General features: G+C 40.2%; 1 protein-coding gene across 1 annotated transcript in view; it reads right to left on the bottom strand.

Annotated features, from left to right (window-relative positions):
- Positions 1–354: 354 nt before the first annotated feature.
- Positions 355–23811, bottom strand: part of SCRN1 (secernin 1) — a 40729-nt gene continuing 17272 nt past the window's right edge. Inside the window, exons 3-9 of the mRNA XM_087772302.1 lie at positions 18183–18364; positions 12066–12268; positions 8916–9110; positions 7177–7342; positions 5041–5221; positions 2804–2963; positions 355–2531 (exon numbers count right to left, since the gene is read on the bottom strand). Of these exons, the coding sequence (XP_087628428.1) occupies positions 2805–2963; positions 5041–5221; positions 7177–7342; positions 8916–9110; positions 12066–12268; positions 18183–18364 (1086 nt within the window). The 3' untranslated portion in view covers positions 355–2531; position 2804. The remainder of the gene's footprint in view (positions 2532–2803; positions 2964–5040; positions 5222–7176; positions 7343–8915; positions 9111–12065; positions 12269–18182; positions 18365–23811) is intronic.

Raw genomic sequence — 23811 nt, 5'->3', positions numbered from 1 at the left:
GTGCGTATTTGCAAGCATTGGTGAAATGTTGTTTCATGCATACTGGATCGTGGTTGTTCCAGATCCATCGAAGCTTGTGAAGCTGCTATTACCTGGAGACAGAGAATCACACTGGCTGCACCCCGGGGCAGCCAGTCCCACTAGCTCCTTGTGCTGAGCCACAGCTGTGCTCAAGACCACTAGAAGTTTTAAGGCCATGGGGGTGCTCTGTGCTCTGGTTTCTCCCACTTGTAGGACTAGTGATTGCACTCAAGCATGTTGCTGTAGCACAGTTTTTGGTTTGTTTGGGTTTTTTTAGAATGCACTACGCAGCTGAAGCAAAAGCAACATACTATTAGAAAATTACTACCTGGATCACTGTGCTCAAAACAATTTATTAGTTCTGTCATATAAACAGTTCCAAATACGGACATAAATTCCCACAAGATAATTGCAAATGTTGGTTTCTTCTTTCTTAAGAAACAGGCAAATAAGATATATTATGTTTTTAGCAGGAACACCCTCTCCTTCCATCTTGCCTTCCCTCCCAACTCTTAAAGGCTAGAGAAATTGTTGTGCAAAAGAGCTGTGTGAAATGGTATATCCTAATTTCTGCCCTCCGGCTGGGGCAATCATTTTATCCCTGTTCTGCCCTTGTTCACAAACATCCAGCTACTCCTGTCGGGGTGCAAAGGGCTCAGCAAGCAACAGCTTATAGAAGCAGCTTTGAAGTTCAACATGGTACGTGTTAAGTGTACTCTGATGCAAAGTATTTTCATCCAAAGTACCCTTTCATTCCAAAAGTGGATTTAATGGGAAATCCATTTACTTCAGTTGTGGGCAGTTGGCAAAAGCACCCTGCTCTTTCAGCTGGCTTCATCCAGCACAATACCCTCTGAAATGAAGCGTGCTTGCAGTCCCTACTCTGGCTAGGTAGAGAGAAGCAAAGTTTTAGGGTTTACTTGCCTATCTTCTCCTTCCCTTGTCCCCATTTTCAGAATAGCTAGGCACAGGAGCTGTTCCTGTAATAGAGCATGGGAGGAGTGTATTGTGAATGGGAAGGTGAGAAAAAAGAAAAACACCTTCATGTTTGTTTTCTGTAAGTGAAAAGGCCCACTGTTTTCTTGTCCAATTGCCAGTTATCACATAAGGCAGTACCAAAGTAGTGAGTCCAAATGGAACAATTTCATTAAAAAAAAAATCTGAGACTGCAGTGTGCCAATATGGCAATGACTGTATTTCCCTAATGCACAACTCTTACGTTTCAAGTTGAGGTGTTGCTGCCTTCTAAGGAGCTTTTATTTTCTCAATACAAAACTCCGTGGTTTTTCACCATCCCTATCCCTGAACAGTAAAGAATTTTAACTCCATATGCTAACTTCCACTTACTAAAGACACGGACTTCTTGTCTGAACCTCCTGTTAAAAAAAAAACCCAACCATCTTCACATGGCACAGGAAGCAGTGTTTACTGATTTAATTCTTAAAGTGTTTGCCCTATCTCACTTCTACAAGAAGAAAATACATGAAAAGCAGGTCTGCCTGTAAGACTGTCAAGTAAGGGAAGCATGCTGCAGAACCGCACTTAATATAAGGAAGCATAAGACAGACATTTCTAAGCCTAACCAGTTGGATTGCCACACCCACCAGTAACTCACTGGTACTTAATGGATTCATCAGCCATGTATGCTCACCACGGAGACTACTAGGAACTCTTCAGCAGTACAAAGGCAAAAAGATGGAGAATAGTCAGGTATTGATCAATGTCCAGCATCTATGCCCTCAAAAAATTCCAAGTTTGTAGCTTGCATGTAAATATGACACCTTATTAATTGCATCTTAAGAGCCAACAGGTTATTTACAGATGTCTTAGGCATCCAGGCTGGCTCTGCATTTTAGCACTCAGTACTAGAGCGGCAGCCAGGTGCGTTACAAGCACAAGCTTCCCAAAGTTGGGTGCAGGTGAGGGCAAAACTTAATCTGGGGGACCTAATTCTGGTCATTTGTACAGGCATGATGTCAGATGCTGAGTTACTGTACCAGATACGCCCAACATGAGGACAGCACAGCAAGGTCAAGAACCAGGACTTACCTTCCTGCCCCCTCAAAACTGGGATTTTAACTCTACCATTCTTTGCATGAATTAGCAAGAAGAGAAAAATGCAAGTCAGCTTTGCTGCAAGCCTAGTCCTGAGCAATAGAGGAAAAACCAGATTGCTTTCAATGATGATATGGCAGTTATCCTGATGAAGTTAATCTTTGCTTTAATTGGTTGCCCAACATACATATTTAAACATTCTGTACTAAATTAGCCAGCATGCACACAGTAATTGGACCAGTCAGTGACTTTCTCCTTTCACTATATACATACACAAACAGGAACACCACAAGATTGGACAAAGGAAAGCAATTTGTTAACTGGATACAGCTAGCAAGTGACATTTTTTCCTCTAGAAATGTTTTTCCTGCAAATTCACAAGTGTGAAGACTTTCTTTCAAGGCTTGAAGAACTTTGCAGTCTTCCAGTGAAAAGGCTAACAATAGCCACCGTAGCTGAAATGAGACAAAATTAATTTAAAATCCATTCCAAGCAAGAGTGAAATAAAAAAAAAAAAATTGCCTGCAATGTAGCATAGGGAAAAGGGACTTTGGAGACAATCCGAACGGATGCACTGAGGCAGAAAGGCGGCTTTGGACCCAATTCTGAATACCCTTAACTTAGTGTAAAAGAGAAGGAGGAGGATCGGAATCGGGTCCAACATTTTGCATTCACTGATACCTGGTACCAGAAACTCAGTATCTAAAGAATTGAAGTGTTTGCTTACTTTATTTGAAGAACTTTAGTTCTGTGTCAACACAGTCATAGAAAAGATCCACTACTTCAGCAGGATCCAGAACCTCTGTACGGGTAAGGATATCTTCCATCGCTTCTAAGCCTTGCTTTTCAAGGTCTAACATAATCCTCATCAGTTTCTGGCCTTTATCCTAAAGGCATGAAACAACCAAACTCAATTAAGCAGAAAACAAGGCCGTTAAAGCATTTTACTGTTCTCTTCTCTTATGGAGATCTTTTCAAGTATTTTTAAAAATGAGAAAGCCTTTTCAAGTACAAACTACTTCTGTTAGTCTTCGACCATCCAAAAAACTGTTAAAAGGAACAATGCTGGACACTTTATGCGTTAAGAAAAATAACAAAGTAGGAACTGCTAAGTTTAAAGCAGAGAAAGACGAGGGAGTGAAAGATGGATAGAGGAAAATGGTATAATGCTTGTACACATGAGAGAGAGGTAAAGCAACTTCTTATGCATGTAAACCCGCAAACAGAACTATATGAGAAGATTAGAAGCCCCAAGGATTGCACAGAACATGGCATGTACATGTGTATCCCTCAGATCATCAGCTGTAAGATGATGATTTGATCTGAAATGCTGTGTAATGTAACAGCATTAAGACTCCAGATCGCAGGGAAGGCCTTGCGTGTCATTCTGACTTACTGCTCTTCATGTTTCTGGGCAGGAAATTCACTCCTGAAAAAAGCTGTCATTTTCTTTTATCCAAATGTTATTTAAAGTCTCCTATAATTATTATTTTTTTTAATGGAGAAGTGCTGCTTGTTTTGCTTGCAGCTTTCAAAATTGAATTCCAGAAGAAACAACATTTTGAATGAGCAATGGTTCTGTGCTTTCTAGGATTTATATCAGCATTTGTGCAGAATGAGCAGAGCACCTAAGCTAAGGTTTAGGCTCTCAGGTGGGCATTTTTTATAGCATGAAGCCTGACTAAAACTACATTCTCTTTTCTACCACAAGTTTTAGTGTCACACCATGGTACTTTTTAATAGGGAAGAGTCCACACGATGCTAACGTGCCTCTTCTAGGTCTTCCCAGCATCTTGCGTAACGCTATGGAAGGCAGCTGCACATTGAGTCAATGTTACCACAGTGGCCACAGAGTTTAAATTAAACCATTCCAAGGGATTAAAAACCACATCTAGCCAAAACTGCGTTTAAATAAAGTTTGTTTTAGCAAAGGTTACCATGGTTTCCTTAATCACTAATGGATAAGCCTGAATGCTGTTATGATCCTAGTAAGACTCTGACCTACACCAATACAGACAGAGGAAAACTGCAGAAAAGCAATTCCTCTGTGGAAGTTCAACACGACTATGTGGGTCTTCCACAAATTGCCTGAAATACCAATACCAGCACGACTGGCATGCCCTGGCGATCTCTCCTTCTGTTTTACTTCCCTATAACCAGTTTACCGCTGTAGTTGTAATTGCAAATGTCAAAAGAAGTCACTGAACTACTTGCACGATGACAGCAAAAGTTATATCTCAATCAGTTGGAAAAGCTGTACAGAATAATCCCCTTTCTGCCTTTTCTTATTCTGAAATTTATTCCCGAAAGAGACCTTCAACACTTTAGGTTTTTACACACTGGAAGGTTTTCAGCTCTCGGATACTTGTTGCATGGCACTGGAAAATGTCCTTTCTTCTCACATGGCATTTTCAGTTAATTCTTACAAATTAATAGAAACACAATAAATTGAGACTTGCGAAACTGTGACGTGTAAATTATTCCTTCAAGAAAAAAGAAAAACCTCAAACTATGCAGTTCTTCATCCAGCATATAACTTAAACGACAACATTCCTGCCATCATCCTATCATATAATTCTGACACCATGTTGCACTAGCATCCAGTGTTCAATAATCACTTAAAAAGACTATACACACAATGGGGACTGAACAAGCTAATCAGCTCGTTGGTTCGACTTTTCACTTTGTAAAAGTAATGGAGCAGAGCAACACTCTCAGGATAACTAAAAAAACTATGCAGAATAGTTTGCCCTTCAGAGGGCGTCATTATGCAAGCTAAACTTGCAAGGATTCTAAGAATATTCAGAGAATGCTTTTTTTTTTTATTATTATTATTCTGATACCATGGAGAAATGTTTAGCCAGACCAGCCTGTATCCTTGTTTTTCAGGGAATGACTTTGAAGTAAATTATGGAGTTAGGAATCTACATTTACTTCTTGAATTCCAGGTCCCACAGCTCTTACCTGATCGTTCTCAAGGAGAGATCGGGCCCATTCATGTGCCTTGTACAATTCATGCCTGCGATCAGGTTTCTCCTGGAATCGAGGTATCTTTTTAGCAGGATCATCATTGCCAAAAGAAGGAGACTGTACTTTTGGTACTGATTTCACATCATCAACAAAAATAAAGGGTTTAAATATGGACCTGAAAGAAATGAGAATTACTGCTTGCATAATAAGAGAGGTTTTTTGTATGTTATTCAAATGTTCACCAGGCTATTTTAAAACAACAGATACAGAACAGCACAGGTAATTCATCTACACTAGGCACGGACTAGGTTAGAGAGATGGTACTGGTCACAAGCAAAATAAATCTGTGTACTTTAAAAGAATTGGGTTTGCCAATTACCGTAAAACTTTATTACCCCTTTTTACATATAGGGTTCTTTGGTCTCCTTCATGCCAGTTCTGCCACTTCTTTAGAAAAGTAGCACTGTATTTTCCTCTCCAAGTTTGGTTTTTTGGTTGGTTTTTTTTTGTTTGTTGTTTTTTTTTTTAACAAATCTCAGCATTCAGCCTCACATCAGTTTTTCTCCTCCGTTCACACTGCCATCTCTCCTTTTCCTCCCAGATTTAATTTTCATTAAAATCATGAACACACACTTGTGTGGAGCAGGGAAGATTACATACCTTGCTCAATGTAAGAGGATTTGGCATATAACCAGCAGCATTTTAAAATTTTACGTCAAGAAGGTGAAAAAAGACATAGCTACCAATATTGTGACACCTCTCAAACAACTTCAACGCTGAGTTTGGATCTAAACTCCGAGGGGGCAGGGTGGGTGGGGAGAACAAAACCCCAGCAATCCAGGATCTTAATTCCTGAGAATCTGAGCGTAGGTACTGGCAAGTGCACGGAGAAACTGCCTTCCTTCCTTCCTTTTAGAAGCACAACAAAACAGCAGCCTGCATTCTGCAGTAAAGAAGCTGCCAGAAGTGCAAGACTTCTGCAAAACATGATTAATAACCGCTGCCTGCATACAGTCAGCAGGTTCATTGCTGCTACCCTTTCCATCACTCTCATGAAGCCTTGCTGACTAAGAGTTTATGTGACTCACTAGCTGCGCTTAAAATAACGCTTTTTTAATACATTAGAGTGGAAAATGAAGCAAGAAAGGCCTCTAAACAAAGTTTTTTACAGGTACGACTCTCCACCTTTAAAAAGGACAGAAATCCCACCAAAACAATTTGAAGCCTTGCTCCCTTTTTTTCTCTCAAAGGATTTGCATCAAGTCAAAGAAAAGTTTTGTTAAGCAAGCTCAAACTTCACACTTAACCCTGAAGGTCTGAGTTGCATAATGCAGGGTGGGTGGAAAGTCCCTTTGGCATGGATGACTTCCATAGCCCTCAGCAGAACCTAATGCTTACTACCACTCTTCTTACAGGAATGACTGTCAGCTGTTCAAGGGCACCATTTTCTTCTCCCCATAACCTCTTTACCTCAATGCAAGTGGCAGATCTCCTGAATAACTGCAAGTGGTTTAGTTTAATTTCTGTGAATCCCAGGTGGATTCTGTTTAAAACACAAGATAATTCATTAGTTCTTTGATGATCTGGCCCATGAGTTCCCTTATTTCCTCTGCTGCTTTCAACTAGAGAAGACATCATTTAAAGCAACTGGAAATTGTCCCTCCAATAAAAAACATATTTGGGATACCTGAGAGTTGCAGATGTTTTGCTCTGTTAACATTTTGATATCATACAAGGCTACCTATAGTACACACCCCGTCTTAGACACTTCGTTTGTTTCAGTTTTGCACCCACCTGTCCAACAGAAGTGACTAAAATGGTCCACAACCTCATCATCTCAACAAGAACCCACTGGAAAGCAGCTATGCTGGAGTAGTAGTTCCTGGGTCCTCCCTAAACTGCATTTACTCTAGAAGCTCCGAATTTAGGCAAAGTTCCAGATTTGGCCTTTCAGCCCAGCGGTGACCATTTAGAATTGCAGCAAGATGCAGTTCAGTAGCACAGGACCGTCAGATTGCACACCAACAACTACTGATTGCATTTCTGGTTAAATAGGGTAGCAGGGTTTCTTCAGTGTCTTTCAACCCATCATCTGCTCTGCACCCAGGGAACCCCAATACTGTGGCTTACCTTGAAGGGTCTGGCGTGCCAGTGAAGTAATGAACACAGGGAAAACTAGGGTCCTGAGGCAGAACAGACACTATGCTAGCTGTAGTAAGGAAAGATTCAGAGTCCACACAGACACCACTATCCTTGTCACGCAGGACATCAATCATAGCTTGTGCAGAAACATCACCTATAGGAAGGAGGAAAAAAAAAAAAAAAAAAAATCCTGAGTGGTCAATGGCTGGGACCCCAGGGAAGGAATTTAGCCTGAACAGGCTTTGGCCTAATATGACCAGTGACACTCGACATGGGCATGTCACAAATCCCAGTTAATAGTTTCTATTTAAACAACGTAAACCCAGAATGAACTTGCCTAGCTAGTAAAAGAGAACAGTAAGAAGCATTAATTAGGCATTACAACTGCTAGGTAGGGAGAAATGTCATTAAAAAGGTATTTTTCAGGAAGAAGGCCATCATGTCTGCCATATTGCTTTAGCGATCACTATGAAGGGACTACTTACATAAAACACCCATTTTCCTCTAAGAAGCTACTTCTACCCAAGCCTAGGCAGAATGGGAGCAGCCTGATCTCCCACTTCTCATCTATTTCCATTAGCTCTCAGCCAAAATTTTGAAACATCATCTCGCATTCACAGGGCATTACAGCAGCAGACCTAGCCACTGAGATTTTTCTCCAAATGCCCATCTAGAAGAATCCCCTGTTCTCAGTCTATTTCCTGCCTGTGTCTTATCACAGCTTTCTCCCCACAGCACCTCCATATTTTCTTGCATTACCCCCTTGGGAGGTAGGGCTTCTTCCCCAGCAACTTCTCAAACCCTGCACCGACTCACCCTTCCATGCATGGGTGGCTCAGTACACCAGGAGACAGGGAATGACACAGCAGTCTGCAAGATTTGCAGCCATAGCCACTTGTCTGTAGGGGCCCTGAGGCTTTTTAGTGCTATAATCCAGGTTTATTAAGACCTTTCACCTATGGTCCTTCAGAATTACTGTATCTGCCTCTCAGACACAAACCACGCTCCACGTAATTCCGCAGCCTTAGCAGGAACTCTGCGTTGCAACGAATATTTCACCTCTATGTTCTTCTTGACATTTGGCAACATGTGAAAATGCTAACAATCTAGTAAATTCACATTTCTGGTAAAGGGCTTCTTATAAAAAGATAATTTGTACCATTTTTCACACATGAAAGAGCAGATACAAGTCAGCCATGCACTGCTGCAGGCTGGTCGTTTCAGAGCTATTTTAGTCAGCTGCAGTGAACTTAAGTCATTAATAAATTTTGGTCTGGAAATAAACCCTTCCTTTGACTGAAGGCAATTGGCACATTGTCTGCTCTGGTAACTTTGTTCTGCTCAACAATGAAAAAGGGACTTCAGTTTGCAACTGACTAGCATCGCTCTTCCTTAAACTATAATCTTAATTCCTTAGTATTAGATAGGGCCACTATAATTACTCCAAAGCACAGATGTAGTGGCACATCATGCACATCAGAACAGCAGCGAAGAAAGTTATTTTATAATGCAATCCTGTTTTAAAACCTTAAACTTGAGGGGGACATTAAGGGCTTCATCCTAAATTGTGGCTAGTTTAGGGACAGTATTCAGTTCTGGTCTTCCTTTCCACATGGTTTACATGTAGAGGTATTCTCAGTCACGTGTAGTTCCGGACAGAATGCCTGAAAGGAGGTAGTAGTGACTAAAATCCCACTGCACACACAGGAAGATGGTTCAACACTTACCACCTTGCTTTTCTAGGCTCTCCCTGCCAGAACAGCAGGCTAAATGGTCATCAGCAAGAGAGAACACTTCAGAAAAATTGAAGTCTGAGTCTCCATTCCACCAGCCTTGACTTCTCACGTAATTCCTTAGTTCAGGATGCTCAGCATCAATTTTTGTAGTTAATGAAAGCTGATTGCAAATGCATTTCACCCCCTCTGTAGAAAGAGCCACATATTAAAGAGAGCATTAATACAGTTTTTCTGGGAGAAGCTGGAAGGACAATGTAATTTCAACCAGGAAACAAATTAAACCATTGGTTAGGATGTACATTTGGCATGACTGCCTAACTACACATACACAGAATTACCAGTCACTGCAGGTTGCAGAGCTCAATTCTCTGTGCCCTACTTAGGTATTTACACTGTCTTGTGATTAATAGTGCTATCTAGTTAGAATACCAGTTTCACAATCTGTACCTCATACCTTCCGACCATGAAGTAATAGTGGTCTCCAAAGGCACCTACCTAATCTTTTCTCCAATGGTGTATTCCACTGCCACAACAAGGCTTGAGGTCTGACTTGATTTCAAGATATATTTCAGCAAAGCTGCATTTAGTTTAATGCGCCTTCTTTGCCCCTCAAAACTGAAAACTTAACTTGGAAAATGTTTTTAAAAGCTTACCAATTGCTTTATGCTTCCCAGTTGAAAAACAATTTTATTGTAAGCAGCACGATAGGCTTAAATTAAACTTCATTTTTAATCTTAAATTTTAAAATGAGAAGAAGTAAAAAAAGTGAAAGTAACCTTCGAAGAATAGTAAAGGGTTTTTTTCATTTGCTTTTCTCAAAAATACCGCAGTGCTTATATCCATATATCTACAGCATGACTAACAGTGGCTGCTGCAGATACTCCTGAGAGAGAATAAAGCAAATGCGTTGGAAGCCAGAGAAAGAGCTGATGAAGTAAATCTGTGAACTAAAATAAACCCAGATTCTGGAATTTGGCACAAAAACTTTTTCTTAAACAGAAACCAAAGCAGTATTTGTGAAAGTTATTAATACCTCCTTCCACAAAAGTAAGCTTGCTTTTGTAATGCCTCATGCATGCAATTTAAATCATGAGTAACACCTTATAGTAGGAAGTTCTGTGCATCAGTCTGCAAAAAAGTCACTGTCACTCAGTTCTGACTTATACTAGGTCACTGACAGTTTGTTCTGATTTACACTTTCAAACAGCATACTTTTCAGGGAGTTTTCTTGACTTGAGTGATAGGAATATTTGTGTTCATATCAAGCTAGGCAAGCCACTCCTTAAGAGCTCTTTAAATATTACATTTAGTAACTCGTGTGAAATAGTATTTAATGGTTTTGATCCCACTCAAAAAATGAAAATTTATCAAGCAAATAAATTTCTCCACTCAGACTGAAGAACAGTAATAGGAAGGATTTTATGTTGTTTATCCTTAAATTACTGTCAAAGAGTTCCTTGATAAACATTCACTATAAGCTTTACAGAACTGCAGCAGTAATGTTAGAAACAGAACAACTCTGAGGTCAGGAAAAAAAACGTCTTCACACTGGGGAATGACACATTTTCCCTGTTTCAGCAGCATTTGTGCATTCCTTTGAAAGCTTAAGAGGCACACTTATGGTTGCAAAAAAGAACACCCTGAACAAAGTATGAAATACAGAGCTCTTACACAGCCAGCAGCCTTTCCTCCTGGCAGCCTCCGCAGGCTGCAGGAGATGGAAACTACTCTATCTGCAGCTCACAGCGACCTCCTGAAGAGAAATGTGCTGGTAAAAAATCAGAACAGAGCTGCAGTATCATTTCAAAAGCTGCAAGCAGTAGATGAAGGCAACAGTTTATTTGCTGGGAAGAAGGATGTGAAGGTTATGTATTGCTGATGCAGCTAAAAAGGATAAGTAAAAAACATTGTTCTTCAAATATCAGCCAGGTAGGTCATCAGAAGACGACAGGCTGTCACTGCATTATCCTAGGAACCTCACGAGCCAACTGCTTTCCAGAATCTGGATTTTATCAGGACAGCATTATCAGTCCTTCTTCCTCTATATTTGGTATCTGTTTATGCTAGACGACTTCCTCCATCTTGTAGGTATCCTTAAAATGCAAGCTTTGGTTGGGAAAACACCATCCCTGCTAAGGTAGGCTGATTCATATTTGATGGCATGACCTGACAACAGGCCATCACACAACATTACACAGCCTGGTGTTATTTCTGTGCTTTGGTATTTTCAACAAAGTTAAACCTCCCTCCTCCCCATATCTGCTATCTCCTACCTTTCATTGAAGCAGAAATGAAAAGAGAATTCAATGGATCTGTCATAGCTCAAAGCATGGATGATAAAAATCCTCTTAAAGTATCTGTATTTTTAATTCATTCAAATGTGAGTAAATTTTAAAAACCCTTATTCTTATGAAAACAAAAATCCCTTCAAAACGAAAAACAATAACTGTGAATAAACTAAATATACACCTTAGACAATCGTATTATATTAAGGCAGCACATACTTGCTGGCAAAGTTTTAAATAAGTTCAGCCACAAAGCCAGTGAAATCTAGAAGTTAGTTTGGCAGGTCTGGCTTCACACATACAGAAAAAGAAACCACCTACAAGTTTAAAGAGCAGAAAAGTATTGGTTTGCAGTATCAGATAAGAAATGGGGATATGAGGGGACTATATCTATTACAGTAGAGCAACCAGCAGCAGCCCATTCTATTTACCACCTAACACAAGCCCTTTTCTCAAAGCTATCAATGCTTATCCTTCTCTCTTAATATTTTAGATTTGTAAGTAACAATTTGGGCAGTAACTCCATCGAAAAGACACCTGACACATTCCAAATAGTAAATAAATCTGGGAAAATACAACACTTACCAAAAGATAAAAATTTAAGCATAATGATTATCACATAGCTTATGTATACAGGTAACAATCTCCAGCTTCACAGAAAATGCTAAGTTACATCAGCCAATGCAAATCGACATTTGGAAAAAAAAAAAAAAAAAGTAGTACAAATACAGAAGACGGTTAAAATCAATGATTTAATCAAACGCATAAATTAGTCACTTATTTAAACTCAGTGACTTTAAGACCAATTCTTTACAGCTATTTATAATGAGAGGTTTACTGTGAGTGATAAACTGACCTGTGATTTTTTCTGCTGCCCAGTACTTTCCAGAAGTCTCAAGTATCCAGGCTTCATTTCTGTCCACAATCAAAAATGCACTTTGGAAAGTATGGCATGAACTCCCATCTTCATAATAATTTCCACCTTGTCCATGCTCTTCCAACAGAGCAACTATTACATCCAATGCTTCTTTAGCTGTTGCACCTCTCTCTAGGCCAAGTCTGTAAGAAAAGGGTAAAACAAAGATGCAGATATGTAACAGCGAGGTCTGCATAAGTTATTAATTTTAAACATCAGCACTGATCTGGTTTTAAAATACCAAAGTGTCAGGTATGCCTAGTTTAATGAGTTACTAGAATTACAGGATGAGATATTAAACTATTTAATTTGCTTCAAGTCTTTATCTTCTACACTGGTTCTTTATTCTCAAGCCCATCATAGCTGTTTTTAAAAAAAAAAAAAAAAGAGTCAAATCATCAACCAATGGCCTCAACTGCACCGTAAACATGCAATGCTCTATTTATCCCTCCCCTCAGGCAGAATAAATTTGAAGGACAATTTGCAGAGGTCTTTTTAAAGTAACAGCTGTATGCAAGTTTATTTTTCTGTACAGAAGAGTGGGAAATTGCAAATTAATATTACCAGAGATCAAAAAAGGGAAGGACTATTCAGTATTACAATCTATCTACAAACTCTCTTTCCCAATACTCCAATATTTAATCGGCCATGGAAGCTAGATGTATGTTATCCTTTGATGCATATTGCACGCTGCAGACAGAAGCATTTGTGCACAGTCATGCTTCAGTGTTCCTGCAGTGGCTTCCCCCAAAAATGTTTAACAATTAAACACCAGATACACCTTTTGTCTGAACTAAGAGTAACCATATGTCTAAAAGAACATGATTTTAAAGGAAAGTTTGAGCAAAGCAAGGGTATTTTAGGGAGAAGTAAACTGAGGCACAAGAATAGGTTTTACAAAGCTGTAGGGAATGACTGTACCCTGCCTTGAATAAATGGGATGAAATAATCCCTTGAGATAATTTACAGCCCTAACCAAGTCAACAACGAAGGCAGTAACCGGAACAGTCTAAATCAGACCTGCAAACGATTCCACTGGTTCCAAGATGTAATTACTGGTAATAAGGAAATGCAGTATTTCAAACAGCAGCATATCCATGCCTCCATCCGTTGGCAGAGCTATGCGGATCAGTCCAAAATTTCTCTCTGTTGGTTACGTCACCCTAGTATTTCCCTCTGTGTTTATCTTTTGCTAATAGCTCTATGGACAAAGTCACTCTGACTGATGGATCGTTCCAAGAAATTCACCTTTTTAAATTTAAGTACTATGCCAGCCCCTTCCATTTCCCTGGAAATCACACGACAAGAAAACACTACCCTGTTTCTTTCCTAAAAACTACAGTACCCAAATCAGGTGCTGATAATTTGAATATAAATTTATTGATCTAAATACTTTTCAACCTGATCTCTGCACTGGGCCTTTGTTAAACAGTTGGCCACCGTTAGCCTTGTTTTAGGCTGAATTATCAAAAGCAGTGTTTTCATCTCTCAGCAGCACCTATTTATCACTTAGTGACAAAGGAAAGCCAACTAGCATTTTAGATCCTAACTTACAGTGACCATTTCTCTGCCATCACCTTCTTACTTTGCATTTTTAGAGTCTTTCCCTCTTGTCTTGTTTCTCTTATTAGCTGAAACTTGTTTTGCATTGCTGTCTCAATTTTTAGTCCCTATGCATTTATGTTATTCCTTCATTCTTTTCCAGAACAATACAGAGATGCCAGTCTTAGCACATACTATAGACATAATTTAAAAGCCAGTCCAAAAGCATGTCTTACTTATTCCCTAAGAACAACTCCAAGAGCTGTCACTACTACAGGTAAATGAATGGCCTGGCAACTACCTTGGTGACCATATAGTCACTAGATTCAGTGATAATCCACTCCCTTCTCCCCAATTTATGACCAAAAGCATTAGGTTATAATTAGATCAAAACCTGCCAAGAGACATGACATCACACTTAAAACTTTTAATAATGTCTCCCTGAAATTTTCTTTCTGAGATGGTTAAAGTCTAGCTTTCTCTCTCAAAACTACAGCAGAGATTCAAGCTGAAGAAATATCTTTTAGATAACCTTTTTGCAAATGGCTCCAATGTTACCTTCACTTCCATTTAACAAAGGCCTAGGCTCTGCTTTTGTTTGGATGCTCCCATCTGTCAGTCACAAGGGGCAGCAAAAAACAAAGAAAACAAAAAAACCCCACCCTACACAACCACCATACAGCTCATCTCCACAAAACTGTAGGTCTTGCCAGCTATTTCGGCATCAATGTCCTGGGTAACTGCAGCATAACCCTCCCAACTAGCACATTTCAGAGTAATTTCAAGGCAAGCTGGAAGAAAAGTTTTAAGTAATTTCACCCCCAGATGCAAGCTTGAATTATTCATTAAGAAAATTTCAATGACTTAGTACAATCCACTGCCTCAGTACCTTCAATATGCTATCATGGCATATTATAACCTTGTCAAAACAACATTATCTTAAGCTTTTCAACTCCACATATCAGTTACAGATGCAGACTTTCCAAATGAAGTAACTAACATAAATGATGATGACATTCTACTTTATTCAGTTTTGATGTCTCTAAGGAAAGAAATTGGTAAACAAATTAATACCATTTTAAAGAGCATTCTTGACTCCCTGCCAAGATTGGCATCTCTGTGTGGCTCTGAAAAAGTGATTGCACCAGCGATGAAAAGACCGAAGAAATAATACAAACATATAGGGATTAAAAGTTAAGACAACAATGCAAAAATAAGGGTGTATTTTACAGGTTTCTTCATATGTACCTTTTGTATGATAACATTGTCCTGTTCTAACTGTATCAGCATAAGCAAAACAGTACACCATCTCTTCATATGCATGTACTTCCCTAAGTGAACAGGTGCTTTATAAAGGCAACTGTGCCTCAAAAAACAAAACAAAACAAAAAACCCAAAACAAACAAAGAAACCCCAACCTGCAGCCACACTAGGAAGAATATCTGAAGAAAATCCTGCTAAGCTAACCAATGCAGCAATACTGGTGCAGCTTTCAAAGACCAGCTATTGAATACACCCGTAGAACAGGGATTCTTAAGAATTTGTGCTGGAACCTGTTGTCTCTCAATTTTTCTGTCTGTTGTGACTAGGTTCATGTTCTCCATTTAGATAAACTGGGACGGGGACAAGCCTGTGTGGCATAGGACCAACTTATGCCCCTCAAGTCAATCACACAAACTTTATTTATTTCTTAAGAATCATTCATATGTTCTGACATGCTGTGATACATTACCAAGCTACAAATCTGTAGATACCTGTCTTAATCCTCAGATACAGCAGTATACTAGGTAACACACTGTTTTCAGCCGTTAAGCCAGCAGCCAGTTACTAAACAAGCTAAGAACTTCGTGAAATACATCTTTACTAATGTCCATTGTGGTCTTCATTGAAAAAAACACTTTGTCTGTGAGGTTGCAGGACAAATTTTCAATTTCCTATTTCAAGAACAAAACATGCTGACTTCAGAATTATACCACCCTGCTGAAAGATGCCTCTGGCCTGTTTAATGCCATGTGCTCTCACAACACCCACCTACGGCCTCTGGCCATGTCAACTGGATTTTAAATCCTAACTGAACAGTGACAATTCCAGATAAGTTCAAAGTGAGAGGAAGTCTCCTCTACGGAAAAAGAATCACTTTAAGAGAATGTAGAAGCAAACTCTTAGGGGAGCCTGAGCATTCAAGGAAAATTCGATTCTACTACCTGGATGACATTCCTGGGTTGACCATTCTTACACCTGCTCTGAAGAACATGTGTCACAGTATAAAGCTTTCAGTTTCTTTTGCAAGCAGTTAGTCATACATGCACACATCTTCATCAGTCAGTCTTCATCCTTCAGTTAAGATCTGACACTGATGCAGAAGTCCAACATATACATAGGTATGGGAAAAGTTTGGCCAGCAGAGATGTGCATTTCTTAATTAGGTTTAAAACTCCTCAGTTTATTTTTATTCCAATAAAACCTGAGCGATAGAATTAGTCTGTTCTGCAGATGGGTAAAAAGAGGCAAAGCTGGTGCCAGCTGCTTCATTGCAGCCTGTATGATTGATTTTGTGCTTGATGGCTCTCTGTTCTATGAGGTGATCCAAAACAGATAAGCTTAATGCTACTGGCTAAGTCTTCACAGTAAGAGAAAGAATCACTTTGGCTGGAACAAGAGACAGATGGTAGTCTACAACACATCTCTAGTTCTCCTTGCCAGAAGCACTCTCCACCTTCAAGCTACGGACAAGTTCTTCTTTGGATAAGACGGAAAAGAGGGAGGGTAGTATCTACAGGTAACGATCATGAGTAGTTTATGACCAGTTTCTCCTTATTTTGGTATCTCCTGATTTGCTAGTGTGGGTAAATCAGTATTTTGAGACTGCAATAACTGTGACCAAAATGAGCAGAACTCTGCATCTAAACCAATGGTCTGTTAAAAGTTTCAAAGGATGGTAGTAGGAGGGAAAAAATAAAGGTGGCGCTTGGAAAGTCATCTAATACCTCCCTCTTCTTGACAAAAGCTTGTCCTACATTTTCTTAAGAGTCCTCCCAGTCTATTCAGTCTCCCTTGATACAACTAAACTCACTAGTCCTCCTAGGTACAGCTTCTCCACAGATGCCTTCAGTAATACAGAGTTTAGAGAAAATAGCAAAGAGAAACATAACCCCAATTCCCTCATGATTTTCTCATTAGTCAGATTCTATAGATCTCCGATCGTATTTCCCATTTCCACAGCATTCTCTCCAACCGGCTCATATTCCTCTTGATTTATGGTAGCTGGAACCAGATACTGTATTTCTGCAGAGACATCATTACAGTCAGAGAACATTTACAATTACAGTTTCAGGCAGCTATACACCTAACAACAATTTCTTCTAACTCATGCTTCCCAGCTTGCTTATGAGAATACCTTCGAAGGTTTTAATACCATCTTAAAAGTCAAGGTATCTATTTCCTATCCTCTATCCATAAAATTTGTTAACTCATTACAGGAGTAAAGTAGAATGGTTTGACAGGATTTTTCTTGACTAACAGCCATTATTGCATATTTACCATCTCCTTGATATTTAAATGGGTTTTTTCCCCTTCAGGAACTGAGGTTAAGCTCGTCTATAACCACAACTCTTTTGAACTCCATTAAGTATAGCCACAACATTTAACCTTTTCCAGTCATCCAGAACCTCTCCCATCTTTCACTAGTTCTCAAGAAAAATGAGAATTCGCCTGAAATTGGTTCAGCCCACTCATTAAGTATCCTAGGGCAAATTCCAGCAGGACCACTGGGTCTGACACTGATTCACTTAAATAAGCAGTTGTTGTCCTGTTCCATCTTTAAACTGAGTCCATCTGCTCCCTTTCTCTTTGTAATAAGTTTGCACTATTTTCTCTTGCTCTTTCAGTTTCAGCTTTCTTCCCCCACCCAACTCTCCTTTAAATTCTCTTCACTACAAGATCAGCATGCAGGCTGAGACTTACAGTGTAGCACAAGCCTTTTAGGCAGACAGCTTTCAATGAACAGACTTACAGGAGCTTGTTTGCCAGCATTTAAATAAGGGCAATGGTTTGCATTGGAATGCATGGGCTGAAGTGAGGCATAGTAGTTTGTTTATGCCTACAGTTGGCTATAAGCCCAGCATAAGCTTTTTAGGTCAGAGTAGGCTGGTGTAAAGTGGGGGAGAACGAAGGGCACACCACCAATCTGATGTTACAAATTGTTAGTAAGGAACTGCTAACTAATGTAATCAGTTCTCTTATCCTGTCAGAATAGCCACTGCTAGGCTGTAGGATAGGTAGACAAGGTGGGTTTAGTGAACCCACATCAGACTGGTACATACTTGCTAGCCAAATTCAGATTGCAAGTGTTTTAAGTGTTAACTCAGCTGTTTCTGGAGTTCTGCCTAGACAGGTCTCCTGCTTATATTGTTTTAAAATCTCCTAATGCCAACACCACAAAGCTGTTACCCAGTATCATTATCATCTAAACCTTTGGTGTTTAAAAGGCTGGTCACAGCTCAGCAAGCCACCTACCTGACAAGATCCATTCCAAGCAAGGCTTCAGATTCAGAAGCTGGTTCTCTGGTCACGACAGCTTCATTAGCTACACAGACTCCATGCTCGTTAGCTCCCATTTCTGCCCCCCAAAGCCAGGAGGGCCTGCTCAGCACAATAGCATGAGTCTTCGGCACCTGCTCGATCTCAATATATGTGCACTGCAAAGAGAGCAGGAAGAGAAAAAGCAAAAAAATTGCAAGCATTTTATTTAATGCTGTGACTGAAGTAACACAAGACTTCAATGTATAGACAGGACACACGTCATTAAAACAAAGTCCACGTCTTGAGTATGAGCAGGGAATTTTTTTAAACAACATTTAACCGTCATGTTTGAACCTTCACATCCTTATATTGCAAAAGCCTGGGAAAATACATCTCTTGATAGTTGCAGGCTTCAGTGAGTCAACCAGAACCCAAGTGCTAGAATCAGTGGAAAGCAGCAGTAGACAGACTGTACTATTACAGTATAGAAACACCGATCATGTTTGTACATAGTAACAACATCAAGCCGTTCTACCATCTCACCTAAGCACAATCTCCAGCACTTTATTAAGTACACAGCATAACAATGGTAACCGGACAAAGCACATTAGAAGGCTTCCCCCTCTCCCTTGCTGCCTCCCCTGCAGCTGCCCCCAGGACTGAGACTGCTGGTAGAAACAAAGAAAATCAAGGCTGGAAAATATTCAGTGGAATGCCTTGATAAACAGTCACAGGAAATAAAACATAGGCATTGTTTTTGCTTAAAGCTGATGTTTCTGCCATTTTAAATGGTCTGCTGTAATCAGAGGTCTGTGGACGTATTCTGACAAGTCAAATATACAGAGGAAGGCTGCAGAGAAGTCATTTAAACTGCAAGGAAGAAAGAAATCATTCGTTATCTTTCAAATATAGTTACTTTTCTCTTGCTCTAGGACTTAAAAACAAGCACTGTTTTCCCAGACAGCATGGAAGAGAGACTGATCCATCATTAGATCATTGGCTTGTACAAGCCAAAGGAATGGGCTTTACATTTTACTACTGAAGTCACACCAAGTTCTTCAAGGACCAAACTCCACCGAATTTTCTTTTTAGGAAACTGAAGCTGTCTGTGGTATTTATGAGACAGCTCTTAGTGTTTAACATTCCTGTTGTAACATCCTCCTTGCTGGAAGTAATCTGCGACATTTTTCTGGAGGAATATTTGGTCAGACATATCAAAGTGAGCAGGATGAGCAGAATGGACTTGTGGACTGAAAGTTTTTTGCCACGAAAATAAATACTTTGTCTACATTAAAATCTAAAGCCAAAGGAATCAGTCTAAGATTATTAGCAGTGAGAAGCTATTTTTTTCTAACCTGTCTTTCCCCCTCTAAGGATTATGCAGCATGATCATCTTCAGCCTCCGGTCTTGAGCAATGATTTCTACAGTAATAGTTAGTCTAGCATGCAATTAAAATGTATAACAGACAGTCTTTGATCAGAAATGGCATTTTTAGAGTCCTTCACTCCAACCACGTAAGAACGACACAAGAAATGAGCTTGCCACCTTCATTAGGAATTGTGTGCGAACAGGTCAAACTGTCATCTTTCTACAAAACCAGGCAAATTATAGGTGAAATAAGAGGATGATTTCTCATGGAGGACATGATTAAAGGGGGGGGGGGGGGGGGGAAACTCTTCCATTCTAAGGAATTAAAAATAGAGTAGGGACATGCTTAATTTTGATTTTTGGCTTAGGCAATAAAACCTCAACGGGGACTTATCTGCTGTATTTGTTGGAGAAAATACCTAATATTTGACCAAGCTGTTTGACCAAATTGCTTAGGTAGTAACACGCTACAATTTTGTAGAAGCAGATTCCTCATCTACTGAGGTGAAATGACATCTGGCACAGGCCAGGAGCTAAGATCCACCTAATAAAAACACTTTATGCAGTTCACCCTTTGTTTCATTTTCTAACCAAACCATGCTGGAGCAGCCAGCAGCTTTCTTGATATGAAATTATCAAGACTCCCTCTTCTCCGTTTGAGCTGTCAGGAAGCAAATATCATTTTTGACATTCTGTGCAAATTTTTTTCAGAGCTTTAGGTCAGTGCTGTTTGGATTAGCACTTCACGCATGTGTGTGAGTGAACACAGAATAACTGCATCTCCTGGATGCGCAAAGGAGGACACAGAGCTGCAGCAGCAGGCAAAGGGGCTGGGCCAAGCACCTTCCCACATTATCTGTGAAGACATGACTGGAGCAGCTACCAGGAGACAGGTCTGCAGCCAGGGAGACACCAACCCCCGCACGGCACAAGTCTTGGCTCCCTACATCTCACAGTTAGAGCCATCCTGCAGAGCCAGCCAGGACATGAACCTTCTCAACTCCAGAGCAGAAAGCAAAAACCTAGATGCAGTGTGGAGGAGACTTCAGAACTCTCCCACTTGCATAGCATTCTCTGGCTGAATAGCCCTATTATACAAGCTTGCTTACACTGAGGCTTTGATTTTCTAGAAGGAAAAATTACAAAAACACTCTGAATAGTGATAGTTAGGCTAAAAAAAATGCTGAATGCCTTTTCTCTCCAAAACATATTTTGGCTATCCTTGCTACCAAACACTTATTAGTTGGGGCCTCATTCCAAAACCAAGCATTTCCAAAGCTGCTATTCATTGTAAAGATTTTATTGTCAATGGTAGCAGTCGAGAAAGGGGAAAGAGGAAATTGTTTGCTCCTGCTTGAAGCATCCAGAGCATTCTGAAAAAAAAAAAAGCGCTTTTGCTTTGTAACTACGTAATCAGAGTCCAGAAAATATCCAGAGGCCTCCCTATGCACCTCTTTCATTTAGGAACACATTGCAGTCTCTAACGAAGGCAATTGGCTGAGCGCACCAGAGAACCAGCAAGACAGCAAACCAACACAATACAGCTGTCACCTTCTATATTGCTTCTTCACATTCCCCAACCCAACAACAAGTGAACATGGACCGTATTTTCATGTTGTTATTTTCAGCTTCCACAGAATAACTCATGTATCATAGACAGTGTTCAAGCCTTATTTATATAACTTGCCTTAGAAGACCTAAATAACAGAAAACCATTCCAATCTGATAGTAGATGACATGGCCTCGTAAAACTACCATTGACTTGATTCTTGTTCAACAATCCTTTGCCATGGTTATTGACTATGATGAAAAAGCCTTGATGAGATTTTAACCTGCCCATTGGAATTATTTACTCCAGTAAGCAGAAAAGTAGGCACTCAATAGGACTGATGTATTAAGGCAGGCATTTGGTTCATATTTGTTAATAATAGGTATGAGTTTCTCAAAAAATTAGGGTGCAGATGTGACAACAGATTATGAATTTTAAACTTAAGCCTCTCACCCTTCATTACTTTACCACCCCACCCAAATAACATCAGAAAACCCTTTTCCAGATAAAAGACTATCTTCACACAGGAAACAGAGGAACTGGGCTATCCACCTGTATCAAAGACACATCAATTGTAAAGGTAGGTCAACTAAAGCCAGTCGCTGGATTTGCAGTGCGGCAAACCATTGCTACTTATTCCACAGAAGCGAGAACATATGCTTATAGCAGCTCAGACATGGAAGGAAATGGTGGGGGAAAGACAACACTATGCACGAAAAAAACTCACTGGCCACTAGATCTCTAGAAACGGGAGCTCAGTTGATGACAAGATTTCAAAAGCAAGCACACACCACAACCGCCCTGTCCCCTCTCCTGCACCCCACTGATCTGGCAAATCCCTTCAGCACAGCAGCCTGTTCTACCAAGAGCTGTGCCAAACTAGGCAATGACAAATCAAATAGACATAAGGTACTGCTGTGATTTTGCTCACTACCAACCCTGTCTTTAAAATTCCTGAGGCATCCAGCCTCAGCGTTTCCTAACACTAACATTTATCTTTGAGTATGAATGCTAAAAACAGAAGAATACTGATACATTTGGTGGCAACAGCTGTGAGTGAGTGGTGTCAGGCTCCATTGATTTGCTAGAACTCCAGCCCTGAAAGCAGCATAACTGGCATCATGCCCTGTGACAGTAAATTCCCATCAGGAAATATAAAAGTAAAGAACAGAGACTTCACATACCAGAGATGCAGCCAACAACTTTAAAGAGAATTGAGCAGGCTGGAAACTAATGACGTTTCTTTTATTTCACTTACATTATCAAGAAAAGAATCTTATCAAGGCAGTTCTAAGTATAGCAACAAGGCACAAATGTACCTCCCACCCTAGCTAGGGCATGCAGATATGTTGGAGGTATTCCAAAAACAGACACGACAGTCATAAGCACAAGAGATTTCTTCTTTCATTAATGAAAAGAAACTATTGTGCAGCTTTACTGTACTCAGGCTGCAGAAGCCCGATTCCTAGCACTGTCAGTCAGGTCATTATGAAATATCAATGAAATCACATAGGCTTCGGCCCTGGGTAACAAAGGCAACAGTCAGGGAATGCTTTAGAAAGAAACGATCTTTGAAGAAGTGCCGTAAGATTCTAGATTACAGAAGAGATTCCCCTGCACCACCCCCTCATCAGATCCAGGCTCTAACTTGGCATTAACTCTTTGCTTAACTACTTCAAGCGTTGCTGTACCATAGCACATATTTGAAAACAAGCAAAATCTCTGTATTATCGCACTAACTTGAGAAATTGCACCAAGGCTGCTTTTAACCCCTTCCAAAAGAGGGATGGCAAAAATGCGATGAGGCAGTCTCGCAGCCTGCTGCCTCCATGGCCATCAAGACACCAAGACTGATAGCCTGGCTGGAACTGCCTAGAGAGGCAATTCCACAGGTGACATGGGCTACCTTGGGCGCTCCCATCATGGTGAAGTGGAGGACTGGAAAGCTAGAACATGGTTGTTCAAGACAGTCCCTCAGACCATCTCCTGAGCATGTGCCTGACAGAGTGTGTTTTACAGATAGTTCTTTTGCTGCTTATTTACAAGAACAAATGCAATAGAGCTCAAAGGAGTGGGAATAACCGTTCTCTGATAAGAGAAATATGCAAGCAGTAGCACACAATACAGAAGATGTGGCTAGCTGATGCTGTTACCACTGCTTGCCTATGCACTAAGCAGCGCTAAGTATACAGTGGAGGACACCTGGAGGACTTTACAACACCCATTAAGCACTCCCATGACATCCTCTACCAGCAGCAGAACTGTTGAGCCACAGTGGAGGGGACAGCTGTACACTGGGATAAATCTCGCCTGGGTACGTCTCAAGTAGTCAGCCCTAGTTCTAGCGGTCACATAGTCAAACCAGAATGGTGAACAGAAGTCTCTCCAGCGGCAGGACGAATCCTCAGGTAGCTAGCCTTCAAAAACACACGCTACACTAGTACTTGTATCCTCATGTTACACCCAGATACAAACAACAGTAACATTTACTAACTGTACAAATACAGAACAAAACCAATTTCTGCCACAGTGGAGTGCCTCTTACTTCTTCCTATTAAGAACAGTTTTTCCCTTTTTATGAAGACCCTAGTACACTTTACATAATCTTCCGTATTTGCATATTGTTCCTAGCTCTTTCTATTCATTGCAACCAATAACTGTAAAAGTTGAATCCGTATGCCTCTGATCTCTAGTGGTGTCATTTA

The sequence above is a fragment of the Nipponia nippon genome, unplaced genomic scaffold (assembly GCF_047370975.1).
Source record: "Nipponia nippon isolate SJK-2023a ecotype South Korea unplaced genomic scaffold, ASM4737097v1 scaffold_1, whole genome shotgun sequence".
In the NCBI taxonomy this organism is placed as follows: domain Eukaryota; kingdom Metazoa; phylum Chordata; class Aves; order Pelecaniformes; family Threskiornithidae; genus Nipponia; species Nipponia nippon.
This window is presented reverse-complemented; position numbering and strand designations above follow the sequence as displayed.